The sequence below is a fragment of the Argopecten irradians genome, chromosome 7, assembly GCF_041381155.1.
Source record: "Argopecten irradians isolate NY chromosome 7, Ai_NY, whole genome shotgun sequence".
Taxonomy (NCBI): domain Eukaryota; kingdom Metazoa; phylum Mollusca; class Bivalvia; order Pectinida; family Pectinidae; genus Argopecten; species Argopecten irradians.
In genome coordinates, this window is record NC_091140.1 from 43,509,045 (window position 1) to 43,522,738 (window position 13,694).

Here is a 13,694-nt window from a genome sequence, read left to right on the forward strand (position 1 = left end):
TTTCTTTTTTTTTTTTCATTTGTGAATAAAGACATGGTTCTGAATGATAAGTAAATCAAAACTCAATACCCAGATTTTTTTATCAATTTATGTGTACAATGTATTATCAAAAAATAAATGTTCTTATTTCAAGTGAAAATTGTGATTTTTTTTACACCTGAAAATTGTGATTTTTTTTACACCTGAAAATAATCCACTTACCTATATGGTATTACATGTTTTCATCATTGCCCATACTTGTTCAAAATGGATTTTACAAAAAAATCTATTTGTGGTGAAGAAAGCATTTTTGACAGAATAATTATGCCTAAATTAACACTTGTATGAGTATAATATTACACACTCACATTACCATTGAACATACATTTACAGTTCTATATACAACATTGACAAATACAATGTGAATCTAAATTAAATTGAAAGACTCAAAAATCACCTGAAGTCTAAATATAGACTTACAAAATAAATGTAAAGTACCTTTTTTAATGCTCACTTTATCATGTTTGCAACACAAGAAAGATATTAGGCAACATTTTGTATAACACTATATACTTAATTATTCTTTCTAGGGAATGTAGTACTACACGGCTTTATTTATTCAAAGATGCTCCATCGCTGACAAAAGTTACTTACTTTACACCATTACACCCATTGAAAAGTTTGACCTTCTAATTTTACTTTAAAATGAAAATATTAAAAATAATTAATTACCACCCGAAAAAAATTCCATGGCACTATGTCCTATATGGAATAATGTACTGATTGTGCATGTACCAAAAGCAAAACAAATCATCTGATGTTATTTTTTCTGTTAATTAAGACATAAATATACACGATTAAACACCAATTATTGTTCAAATGATAAGTATTGTTTATGCTCTGTCGGCGATGGAGCATCTTTAACAGATACACAATAAAATTTAGACATATTCGCCAATACTTATGCAATAAAAATATTATAGATATAAAATAATGTATGTATCAATTAATATCACGTAAAAACCAGATCCATAAATCCAAAATAAGCCTGCAATGCTCAGCTCCATCCTTTAATGCATAATGATAGGCATTAACTTGTTCACCCCTGAAGACACATTTAGACTCTTCTAAATCAAAGATTAGACCAGTCCATTATGAAATTTCAGGGGTGAATCTGATTTTTTCCCCCTATTTGTTCCCCTTTGATATCAAATGCTTTTGACTAAATTAGGTCAGAGTTTGTTCACCTACTCAAGAAAATAGGAATTTATGAGAGACATTCATTAACAATTATATAAACTTATTTCTTTTCCAGTCCCTGTGTGGCTATATTGAAGAAAAAATCCCAAATTTGGCTAAATATGCATCACTTATCAAATGTATATATTGGAGTTTCTGAATTAATAAGATTATAATCAGATCAATTCTTCATGACTAGTGATACATTGATACATGTATCTCAAGGCCCCGTTCAACTAGCAGCTCTTAGTTGTTATGGAATTTATTCATTTAACACCAACCATTCAGATCTTAAAAACACAGTCATTTCTATGCAAAAATATATATCTTCCCTTCGAAAGGGTGTTTTTGATCAAAATTGGTTAAAATTTGTTTAGTATTTCATGACAAGAAGCAAATAAAAGAAACAATGATGAAGGACGGAGAGCAGACCGACAATAGTCACATGCCATAAGCTTTGGGGTCTACAGACAACTTAAGCTATAAATATTGTGATGAGTTCCGTAGAGTTATTTCCCCTTGACGTTGGCAGGGTTAGGGAACTGCTGTGACATGGGCACTGCGCTCAGAGACAGGATGTGACGTTTGTATGCGATGTGCTCACGGAACTGGTTGTCGGTACCATGAAGACGATCAAGGACTCCCAAGACGCCATAGTTCTGTGTGAATCTAGTTAAAACAAACAATAAGAGATATATCGACTAATAAATATATTCTTTTTACACAGAAAGCATACACAGTAGGTACTACATCGGAGAATATGTAAAGTAAAAAAAAGTTTTTGGTTAAGCATGGAAAGAGATAACCTATCTCCCAATGAAGGGCCACTACCTTTCCAAAACGGCTTTTAATTTTTAGCATGGTAATGTAAGACGAGATCAATAATTTTGTAGAGTCGCAAAAAAATAATAACTTACCGTTGATACAACACTCATCATCATATTCTGAATCAATTCTCTGGTGAGGGTAGTTCGGTGAAGTGATAGTACATATGAATAGACTTGACAACAACCCCCTTACCTTTTCTCTTAAGGAAACTTTTAACATTTAATCTTAGAAGTTTTAGTATTAAGACTTAGTTTAAGTGGTGAAAGTTGTGGAAAGTAATAAGTTAGAAATTACCCCCACCAACCCCCATTTCACATCCCTAAAATATACTCTTGCTTACTTTAAGTGGTGAAAGTCGTGGGCCTCCGGTGAGGGTAGTCCTGGGAAGTGGTAGCCGCTGTGAGACACAGTGGTAGACCAGAGGGCGAGGGCAAACCACATCCAGGCAGTCGCCACATGGGAGCCAGTAATGACAGGGCCGAGGGCGATCGGGGCGAGGTTACTTAAACAGTGCTCCACAGGGTGGGCATACAGGGCGATGATACCGATAGGGGCAGTCCACTCATGGTGACGCTTGTGGATGAAGCGGTACAGCTTTGGGTGATGGAAGAGCCTGAAGGAAGAAATAAATATGATATTTTTACATCTGCAGGTAAGTTATTATAAGTAACCAAAAGGGCTCTGTTGCAACTTTTATTCATAACTTTTCCATTCATTTAATTACACTATGACTGTAAGTCTGGTAAACTATTATTTATTTGTCAATATGGCAACAAATAAGTCTGTTTGGTTTATTTTCGTTTTACAGCTATGTCCTAATACTACAGCCGTTGTCAATTATAGGCTTGTCAGGTTTAGTAGGTACAGGTTTCCAAGAGAAAACTGTTAACCTACAATCAGTACCTGGTAAACTGCCTTACAAAGGTTATGTAAGAACTCGTAACACAGAAGCTGAAGACTTGAGTGTATTACACTTATCAGCAGCCAAAATTTTCAAAAAAATTATTGTACACCAGGCTCCAATTTCTTGAAACAAAAGTGCAGACTTAAGTCAAAAGTTTTTCTCCTTATGTAACTAATAATGTGAAATTTTATTACTTCAGTTTGTTTCGAGAAGTCGGGGCCAGTAGCTGTAGGGATTCAATTCTTACCTGTGAGTGTAGTAGAAGCCCACTTCCTCTACCAGAGAGAAGATAATGAGCTCAAAAATAACCCAGGTAAAGGACGGCAGACCTCCGTGGAACTGACACCCCCGCCAAATCATGAGATGTGTGAAAGTGTAGGAGAATGGTATCCCGACTATGATCTGGTTGAACAGTACCTGGTTCACAGCTTTCAGAAGCTTCTTCCTATCAACCTATAGTATTGGTTGTAAGCATAAAACATTCATTGAGATACATTATCAATAGTATAATTAATTCAGAAACATTGATACTACGATTAGTTTACAGTAATAAATAATGTTATTAATTCAGAAAAATATATTAAATTTGGAACATAAATAATGTAACTAATTCAGAAACATAAATAATATATTTAATTCAGAAACATGAATAATGCATTTAATTCAGAAACATAAATAATGTAATTAATTCAGAAACATAAATAATGTTATTAATTTAGAAACAAAAATAATGTAACTAATTCAGAAACATAAATAATATGATTAATCCAGAAACATAAATATTATTATTAATTCAGAAACATAAGTAATTGAAATAATTTAGAAAATTGAATATTTTAAATAATTCAGAAAAACAAATAATGTAATTCAAAACTATAAATATTGTAATTAATTAATTGAGAAATAGTATTATGTAATTAATTGAGAAATAATGTAACGTAATTAATTGAGCAATAATGTAATGTAATTAATTGAGAAATAATGTAATGTAATTAAGTGAGAAATAATGTAATTAATTGTGAAATAATGTAATGTAATTAATTGAGAAATAATGTAATTAATTGTGAAGAATGTACTGTAATTAATTGAGAAATAATATAATGTAATTGAGAAATAATACAATGTAATAATTGAGAAATAACAATGTAATTGTTTTATAACTTGACACACATATTAATCCTGTAATTGACATTATTGAAATAAATCTACAACAGAGAAAAAAGCTTTTACATTGAAGCTGTTTTTACGAATGATGCAAAACAAAAAGCATCTGTATATGGTCAGTGTCTTAAAAACATGAAATATATGCTTTGTTTTTTACTCTTGATAAAAAAATGAATAAAAAGTGACTCATCATCTTGCCAACTTAAATTTGAAGACATGCACTGACCATGCATTCTCTTATAACTGAATTATGATTTTGATGTAAATATACTAACAGGGACATTTTGGTCCTCCTGTATCTTGTACTTAAGGAGAAAAGCTGGCCAGCCGGTTGTGTCCAGTATCAGCAGCAAGATGTTCCCAGCCCAGAACACCACGAACGTAAATATGGTAGTCCCTGAAAAATATAAGAAAAATGTTAATGAATGTTATGCCTAAAGTGTTAAAAAATGCAGTCAGATATTTCTCATGCAATAATTTTTATCCATGGCTACCATATTCCAATAGAATTACCAATAGTATATTTTATCCCATCGAGGGTGAGACAGGGAATTATCTTACCCCAGACAGGGATATCTACAGTTTTTCAAGACAAGCTACACAAGATCTTTGCACATGCTCAACAATGGTATGACGTCATGACAACACCATCATTACGTCGCGGTTATAGTACTATAACGTCACGACAACCATGAAATTACGTCACAAAGATGGCGAAAATGGCGATTCATTGAGGTCACATCATCCGCGCTTGCATAAGTGACACTTTATTACAGACACAAAGTGGTGCACAGGGTAAGAGAAAAAGTTTTGGGTGAGACAAGAGATCTCAACTCACGGGATAAGATTCACTCGGCACAGCCTCGTGTTTGACAACTTAAGAATCTTACCCCTCGGGTTGAGATTCTCCTGTCTCACCCCAAAGGGGTTGAAAGATTCTATTAATCTTAACATGAAGGGTCAGACTTATAAATTTGCTGAGTGTTGAACCACTAAAGAATCTTAAAAAGAGAAATTTAAGTAATTATGTATTTAAAATTATAATGTTTTTGTTTATCAAAAGCACTGATCTGCACATGTCAATATTCATGGCGTTAATATCACTGTTGTTATATATCCACCCCTACATGTATGTCATAGCAAATCTGAAGGCTCTGTGTGCGCCAACAGATGAGCAGTTATCCATAGTTTGGTCCACTGATGAACATCTAAAAAATCAAAAACGTTACACTCTGGTTGACTGTGTGGCTTTGAAGTTTGGCGTTGCTCTCTGTAATCTTTAAAGGAAATCTTTGCAAGCCTATAACTGTATTGCCATTTTTTCTCCTGAACTACATATGCATGCTTCCAGTATGAAATAGTCGAGGGGTGGATATGACTACAATGATAGAAACCCCTTGATGTATCAAGGATGTGAAGGGCATTATTGACTATAAATGTTACCTAGCGTTCCCAGCCATATATTGTCATCCCCAAAGAGGTCATAGATGGAGTTCCAGATACCCTGCCAGAAATGTCCCGAAGCTCCCCACACATTGTGGAGGTGCCTGTTAAAAACAAAACAGTGGTTATTCATAGTCGGTCTACATTTTCAACATTCACACATTACACAAGATATGAAGACAAGTCACTCAGCAGTAATTTTTAAAGCTTTGCAGACCAGCTTTTTTACAGAAGTAAGTCATTAACAAGAGGCCCATGGGCCTTAACGGTCACCTGAGTTAGAATATATAATGAAACAAATAATAAAACAAATTAAAGACATATAAACACTATATGCTGGGCCTTGAAGTTGGTCAGTGATTTATAAATTTGACCTTTTTAGACTATGAAGAGTATTTGCTTCCATCAAACCTGTGAACTTAGAGGTATTTTTTTAAATTTTAATCAATTTGACCCTGTTTGGTCCTGCCCCTCTGGTCCCCCAGGGGGTCATCGAGGACGGATATGGATGTTAAAATGCTATATCTTAGGCTAATAATTCTAATCAAGTTTGACTAATTTCCTACGAAAATTGGGCAAATAATGTTCACAAATATGTTTTTCCTTATAAACTAAAGTAAACTTGACCCCTCCCCAGGGGGTAACGTAAGACCCCAAGGTCATATAATTCACAGTTTTTTATAAAACACCTGAAGACCTTTCCATCTATAATTATTTGATTCTACTACAGTGGAACCTCCCGAAACCGATCATGATCTGTTCATATAATTTCGGTCGGTTTAGAGAGGGTTCGGTTTGGAGAAGTGAACCGAATACCGATCATTACGATCCGAATTTAATCGATCGGAAGTCGTTTTTAAACTAATGTACCGCATGTATGGCTAGTGTTCGTTAAAACCGACCGATATTAATTGTTAATGTAAATGTTACCACAAAAGAGAGAATCATACGTTTAAAAGGAATGGATTACAACAATCTTGACTTTGTTACCGCTTATAAACGTAGTTTAGTTAGTTAGTTGCGTGAATGTTCTTGGGGATGTTCTCGTCTGCACTAACCTACAGTTTACATACGGCCGATCGCTTCCGGTTACGTCAAGAATCAAATTATATGGTCTAAGTACACGATGATCAGTCGATGCCGGTCATTATATGACATAGTCGTTTTCTAAAACAATACATGGCTTCGGCTTCTTCATACAGATAATTTACGTTATCCGACGACTACATAAGTAAATAAACAAGAGGCCCATGGGCCTTAACGGTCACCTGTGTTCAGATACAGAATGAAACAAAGACATGCATATAAACGCTATATATTTGCCCATCAGGCCCTTGAAGTCAGTCAGTGATTTTATAAATTTGACTTTTTAATCTATGAAGATTATTTGGTTCCATCAAATCTGTGAAATCAGAAGAAAGATTTTTGAAATGTTATCCATTTTGACCCCTTTTGGCCCCACCCCTCTGGCCCCTGGGGGTCGGCCAGGACCAATATGGATATGATGTTAAAATGCTATCTCAGACTAATAATTCTAACCCAGTTTGACTAATTTCCTAAGAAAAATAGGCAAATAATGTTCATAAATGTGTTTTTCTATATAAACTAAAGTAAACTTGACCCCCTCCCCAGAGGGAAACATGGGACCCCAGGGCCATGAAATTCACAATTTTTGTAAAGGACTTTAAGACCTTTCAATCTATGCAGAGTATTTGATTCTACCAGTTCGAGAATTTCAGAAGAAGATTTTTGAAGTTTTAGCCTATTTGACCCGTTTTGGCCCCGCCCCTAAGGCCCCTTGGGATCAGTCATAGAAAATTTGGTAATAAGATTCAATGGTCATCACATAGGGATAATTCTGACTACAATTGACTAATTTCCTATTATAATGACTAAATAATGCTCAAAAATGTCTTTTCCCTTTATAAACTACAGTAAACTTACCCCCCTCCCCAGGGGGAAACCTGAGACCCAAGGGTCATATAAATCACAATTTTCATAAAACACCTTAAGACCTGCCTTTTTTATGACGAGTATTTGATTCTACCATTTCCAGTATTTAAGAAGAAGATTTTTAAAGTTTTAGCCTATTTGCCCCTTTTGGCCCCGCCCCTCTGCCCCGAGGGGGTTGACCAGGACCAATATAGATATGATATTAAAATGTTATCTCAGGCTAATAATTCTAAACAAGTTTGACTCATTTCCTATGAAAATTGAGCAAAAAATGCTCATAAATGTGTTTTCCCTATATAAACTATAGTAAACTTGACCCCCTCCCCAGGGGGAAAACGTGATGGGTCATATAATTCACAATTTTCATAAAACACCTTAAGACCTGTCCATCTAAGAAGAGTATTTGGTTCTACCATTTCCAGTATTTAAGAAGAAAATTTTTAAAGTTTTAGCCTATTTGCCCCTTTTGGCCCCGCCCCTCTGCCCGAGGGGGTTGACCAGGACCAATATAGATATGATATTAAAATGTTATCTCAGGCTAATAATTCTAAACAAGTTCGACTCATTTCCTATGAAAATTGAGCAAAAAATGCTCATAAATGTGTTTTCCCTATATAAACTATAGTAAACTTGACCCCCTCCCCAGGGGGGAAACGTGATGGGTCATATAATTCACAATTTTCATAAAACACCTTAAGACCTGTCCATCTAAGAAGAGTATTTGGTTCTACCATTTCCAGTATTTAAGAAGAAAATTTTTAAAGTTTTAGCCTATTTGCCCCTTTTGGCCCCGCCCCTCTGCCCGAGGGGGTTGACCAGGACCAATATAGATATGATATTAAAATGTTATCTCAGGCTAATAATTCTAAACAAGTTCGACTCATTTCCTATGAAAATTGAGCAAAAAATGCTCATAAATGTGTTTTCCCTAGTAAACTTGACCCCCTCCCCAGGGGGAAACGTGAGACCCCAGGGTCATATAATTCACAATTTTTGTAAAGGACCTCAAGACCTTTCCATCTATGAGTATGTGATTCTACCATTTCCAGGATTTCAGAAGAAGATTTTTGTAGTTATAGCCTATTTGACCCCTTTTGACCCCACCCCTAAGGCCCCTGGGGGTCAGTTATGGAAAATTGGTTAATAGGATTCAATGGCCATCTCATACGGATAATTCTGACAATATTTGACTCATTTCCTATTACAAATGATCAAATAATACTCAAAAATGTGTTTTCCCTATATAAACTATAGTAAACTTAACCCCCTCCCCAGGGGGAAACCTGAGACCCCAGGGTCATATAATTCACAATTTTTGTAAAGGACCTCAAGACCTTTCCATCTACGAAGAGTATGTGATTCTACCATTTCCAGGATTTCAGAAGAAGATTTTTGAAGTTATAGCCTATTTGACCCCTTTTGACCCCGCCCCTAAGGCCACTGGGGGTCAGTTATGGAAAATTGGTTAATAGGATTCAATGGCCATCTCATACGGATAATTCTGACAATATTTGACTCATTTCCTATTACAAATGATCAAATAATACTCAAAAATGTGTTTTCCCTATATAAACTATAGTAAACTTAACCCCCTCCCCAGGGGGAAACCTGAGACCCCAGGGTCATATAATTCACAATTTTCGTAAAGGACCTCAAGACCTTTCCATCTACGAAGAGTATGTGATTCTACCATTTCCAGGATTTCAGAAGAAGATTTTTGAAGTTATAGCCTATTTGACCCCTTTTGACCCCGCCCCTAAGGCCACTGGGGGTCAGTTATGGAAAATTGGTTAATAGGATTCAATGGCCATCTCATACGGATAATTCTGACAATATTTGACTCATTTCCTATTACAAATGATCAAATAATACTCAAAAATGTGTTTTCCCTATATAAACTATAGTAAACTTAACCCCCTCCCCAGGGGGAAACCTGAGATCCCAGGGTCATATAATTCACAATTTTTGTAAAGGACCTTAGGACCTTTCTATCTATGAAGAGTTTTTAATTCCATCACATCTGTGAGTGGAGAAGAAGATTTTTGAAATTTTAGTCAATTTTACCCCTTTTAGCCCCTCCCATAGCTCCCTGGGGGGTGGGGACCATATAATTCACAATTTTGATTGGCCTTATGCCTTAGAAGGTTTGTGCAAAATTTCATTGAAATTGCTTCAGCAGTTTTGGAGAAGAAGTTGAAAATGTAAATTGTTTACTGACATACGACGGACGACCGGACAGAACGGACGACGCACGACGCACGACGGACGACAAATAAAACGACGACTGACGGACAAAAGGCGATTAGAATAGGTCACTTGAGACTTCGTCTCAGGTGACCTAAAAATTGCAGGTTTTCTCATCTAAATTTCTTATATGCAAAATACATAAATTTATCAGTTTTGTTTAATTTCTTAAAAACAAAACATATAAATTGTTTTGTTAAATTGTACTATAATTTAAGCAATTTAATTATAAACACTTGGCTTTTTCAAATAATATTTCATTAGATTTTTTGACATAAACTAGCATAAAATGACATTATATTTAAAAGAAAATTAAATTTGTGGTGAATCATGTACACATTTCATTTTCTTGTGTGAAACATTTTGTTTTCTTCCACTTCCAATAAAATTGAAAAATAAAGTATAAAGAAAAAAACCAACACTCATCTTGTTTCAAATAGTTTCAGTAAACAAAAGTGCAGACTTAAAGATGCTCCACCGTCGTCAGAGCATAGATGATATTCATCATTTGAACAATAACTGGTGTTTAATCGTGTATATGTATGTCTAATTAACACAAAAAATAATATAGAGTAATTTATTTCGCCTTTAGTGCATGGGCAATCAGTACTTCATTCCATATAGGATATAGTGTCACAGAATTTTTTCGGGATGCAATTAATTATATTTCATGTTTTTAACTTGAAGTAAAATTAGAAGCTCAAACTTTTCAAATGTGGTAATGGTGTAAATAAGTAACTTTTGTAACTGAAGAAAAATACTAAATCGTCTACTTCTGTTTTTTATAGTGAAAAAATACCATTTGTCAGCGGTAGAGCATCTTTAAGTTTTGACTTAAGTCTGTAATTTTGTTTCAAGAAATCAAAGCCTTGTCTAGTAGCAAAAGCAACCAATAATGAAATATGAGGATGGCTCAGGCAACAGAATAATGACTTCAAAAAGAACATCTTGACAATGTTTCATGATAATTTGTCAATACATGTATAAGCTAAACTGTGGACAGTAGAACAAATGAAAGCACAGAAAGACAGAATGAATACTAACTTAAGAGAGGGATACCAATCCCCAGAAACTTTGCTAAGCAGGTTTGAAAAATCTTAACATTTCAATAACATATCAATACTGTGGAAGATCACTACAGTTTATGTAACTGAATCATCCAGAAGGTGTTTTACTTAACTTTAACATGATGTCTTTGGCTAGAGGTCGTTCTATGAAAACTTAATGTAAGAATCTAAAATATCTGTATACCCTACTTCTATCATTAACATTTATTTAAAGATGCTCGACCACAGACAGAGCATTGAACAATTCTCATCATTTGAACAAGAACTGATGTTTAATTGTGTATATATGTGTCATATAAAATAATTTGTTTTGCTTTTGGTACAATTGCACAGTCAGTACTTCATTCCATACCATTTGTCAGCGGTGGAGCATCTTTAAGTCAAAACTTAAGTTTTTCTCGTTTAGTTGTTATGTAACTTATATGAAAACTTTAAACTTAAGTCAGTTTTGGACTTAATTTTGTTTCGAGAAATCGGAGCCTGAGGTCTTTCCTTTGCAGAAATCATATTATCAAGAAATAACAATAATCCTCAACATCTAAGAAGTGTTCTGTTCCTTTACCGTGGTCAGGATATCAATGCCGTCAATACGGCGGTTTCGAGATCCCAAAACGACATGTGTAAAGTATACCGTTGATTAGTCCCACCTTCCGGTGATGATGACGTAACAAAAATCACATCAAATGATGACGTCATAATCACCGGAAGGTGGGACTAATTGATGGTAAACAGTTCTTTACCAACGTCATTTTGGGATCTCAAAACCCCTGTATTACTTGATAAAATTGTGTAATGATGTTGTAAAAACAATCTTATTTAGTTATACACTTTTCAAATTCAATATCAACCATTTCTGGAACAGCCAGTGTAAACCCATCCTTAATACTCCTGTGGTTACTATCACTGCTGTTACATTCATCCCTGGTATATGTCATAGAAAAACTGAAGGCGTTTCAGCGGGAAAAAAAATGACCAATCAGCAGCAATCACAGCCCAGCAGAGACTTCTTTTGATGATAGACACTCAACTTCAAAGCTTTACACTGTACCATTACTTGATGTACATCAAAAGACCAGACTACTTGTCTCATCCATTGTCACACACAAAGCCTTCAATTTTGCTATGAAATATATTTCAGGAGTGGATATTAGGACAGTGATAGTAACCCCTGGAATATCGAAGATGGCACAAACCCTGATATAGATCACTGTGACCTAGTATTAGTACAGAATTTTCATTAATATATGCAAATTCTAAACATTAGCAAAATATTCAGAAAATTATCAACTTATCTAAAAACAATAGTATTGTAAAGATTCACAAATTTTAGTAATTGATATGCGGAATATGTACTTTATAAGAAACCCAGTGAATTAAAAGCCCTATACAGTATCCTGGTTACGTGAAGGGTGGCCAAAATATTTTTTGAGAAAAAAATTCTTGCCCATTTTCAGAATGACCCATGTTATTAAGGCATATATAATTGCATCAAAATTACATAAGCCATTTGAAATGGAGGATCATCATAGTGATTTCAAACCCATAACCAATTCCAATGTTTTGTTTTTCAAATAGATCTATATCATATGTGATGAATTTTCAAAAAACAAAAAATGACTCACCATGTAACAGAATTTCTAAATGCAGAGAAAACTATCAAAGCACTCCCAACTACAAACAGGCCCTTTTTGATGGAATCCATCAGCGTTACTCCTTTTGCCTTGATCCTGTCTTTACGTGACAGACCCTGATTATGGACATCCTCGCTTTGGGTAGGCCCCAATGCTGGATCCTTAGCATTGGCCAACATGATTATATTGTCCTCTGAAACCAAAATGACAAAATTCAGCTTATATATATATAAACAAAGAAAAAAAGCAAATATTTGAAATTAATAATGATCCATTTATTAACCAACAAAATGCAACCATTTCTATTCTTTACAGAAATTTTGTATTTGAGATATTTACTAATAGGCTGACGGTGTATATGAGCCAATAGATTTACAAGCTAAAGTAAAGCTGAGCCTTAGGGCTTCCTATTTGATTGATGATGTTGTGGTAATAGTCTTAATATTATAGGTACTTAAACCGGAAATGATTTTTAATTTCTAAAATATAAATATAAATAGAGGATCTTACATGAGTGGCTAAGTAATATGAAATTTATTAAATGAGTTCAATAATTTGATATGCCACGTACCTTTAGGCGAGAGGCATATCAAATTATTTAACAATTAATTTAATTATTACATGTTTGTCTCCCAATATTTATGACATAGTTGTAGGACATGGCTGAACAGCTCAGTTATGTGATAAAATGAGTTTGATTATTTTTGTAGAGTCCCAAAAATTATCAGCTTATTTACCATTGATGTTTCATACAGAAATTCGAAAAAAAACCAACAAAAAAGACTGTGTAAGGCCTTTTTTTGTCATTTTCAAGGCCCCATTGAAATCAAACTTAGATTCAATCAATACGAAAATCAAATGCTCTGTCACCTATAACTTCTTGAACAATTGCTGAATTGATCATTTACAATCATCACCACTACCATGCATTGATGTTTATGAATGTAGAATTCATAAAATGAAGTTCAGGGATGTCTCTAAATTAGAACGAGAACGCGGTCAAGAGTCCAGAATTAAACATCTGGATTTCAGACTGATTCACTTACATTAAGTTTGATCAAATGTTATGTTCATTTTATGCTATAATACAGATTTTGAACGAGGAATCGAAACGTCATTTCAGAACACCTGAATTTTCCAAGGAACATTCAAGGCCAAGCTCTTTATTTAAGGAGATTCAAGGTCAACATATAAATTTAAGGACTTTTCAAGGCCTGTGCCAACCATGCCAGTTATCTGGCA

The 13,694-nt window shown here is 34.4% G+C and overlaps 1 protein-coding gene across 1 annotated transcript in view; it reads right to left on the reverse strand.

Annotated features, from left to right (window-relative positions):
* Positions 1-799: 799 nt before the first annotated feature.
* The window catches only part of LOC138328532 (fatty acid hydroxylase domain-containing protein 2-like), a 15,359-nt gene continuing 2,464 nt past the window's right edge, over positions 800-13,694 (reverse strand). Inside the window, exons 2-7 of the mRNA XM_069275376.1 lie at positions 12,444-12,645; positions 5,558-5,661; positions 4,390-4,511; positions 3,198-3,403; positions 2,387-2,659; positions 800-1,887 (exon numbers count right to left, since the gene is read on the reverse strand). Of these exons, the coding sequence (XP_069131477.1) occupies positions 1,728-1,887; positions 2,387-2,659; positions 3,198-3,403; positions 4,390-4,511; positions 5,558-5,661; positions 12,444-12,631 (1,053 nt within the window). The 5' untranslated portion in view covers positions 12,632-12,645 and the 3' untranslated portion in view covers positions 800-1,727. The remainder of the gene's footprint in view (positions 1,888-2,386; positions 2,660-3,197; positions 3,404-4,389; positions 4,512-5,557; positions 5,662-12,443; positions 12,646-13,694) is intronic.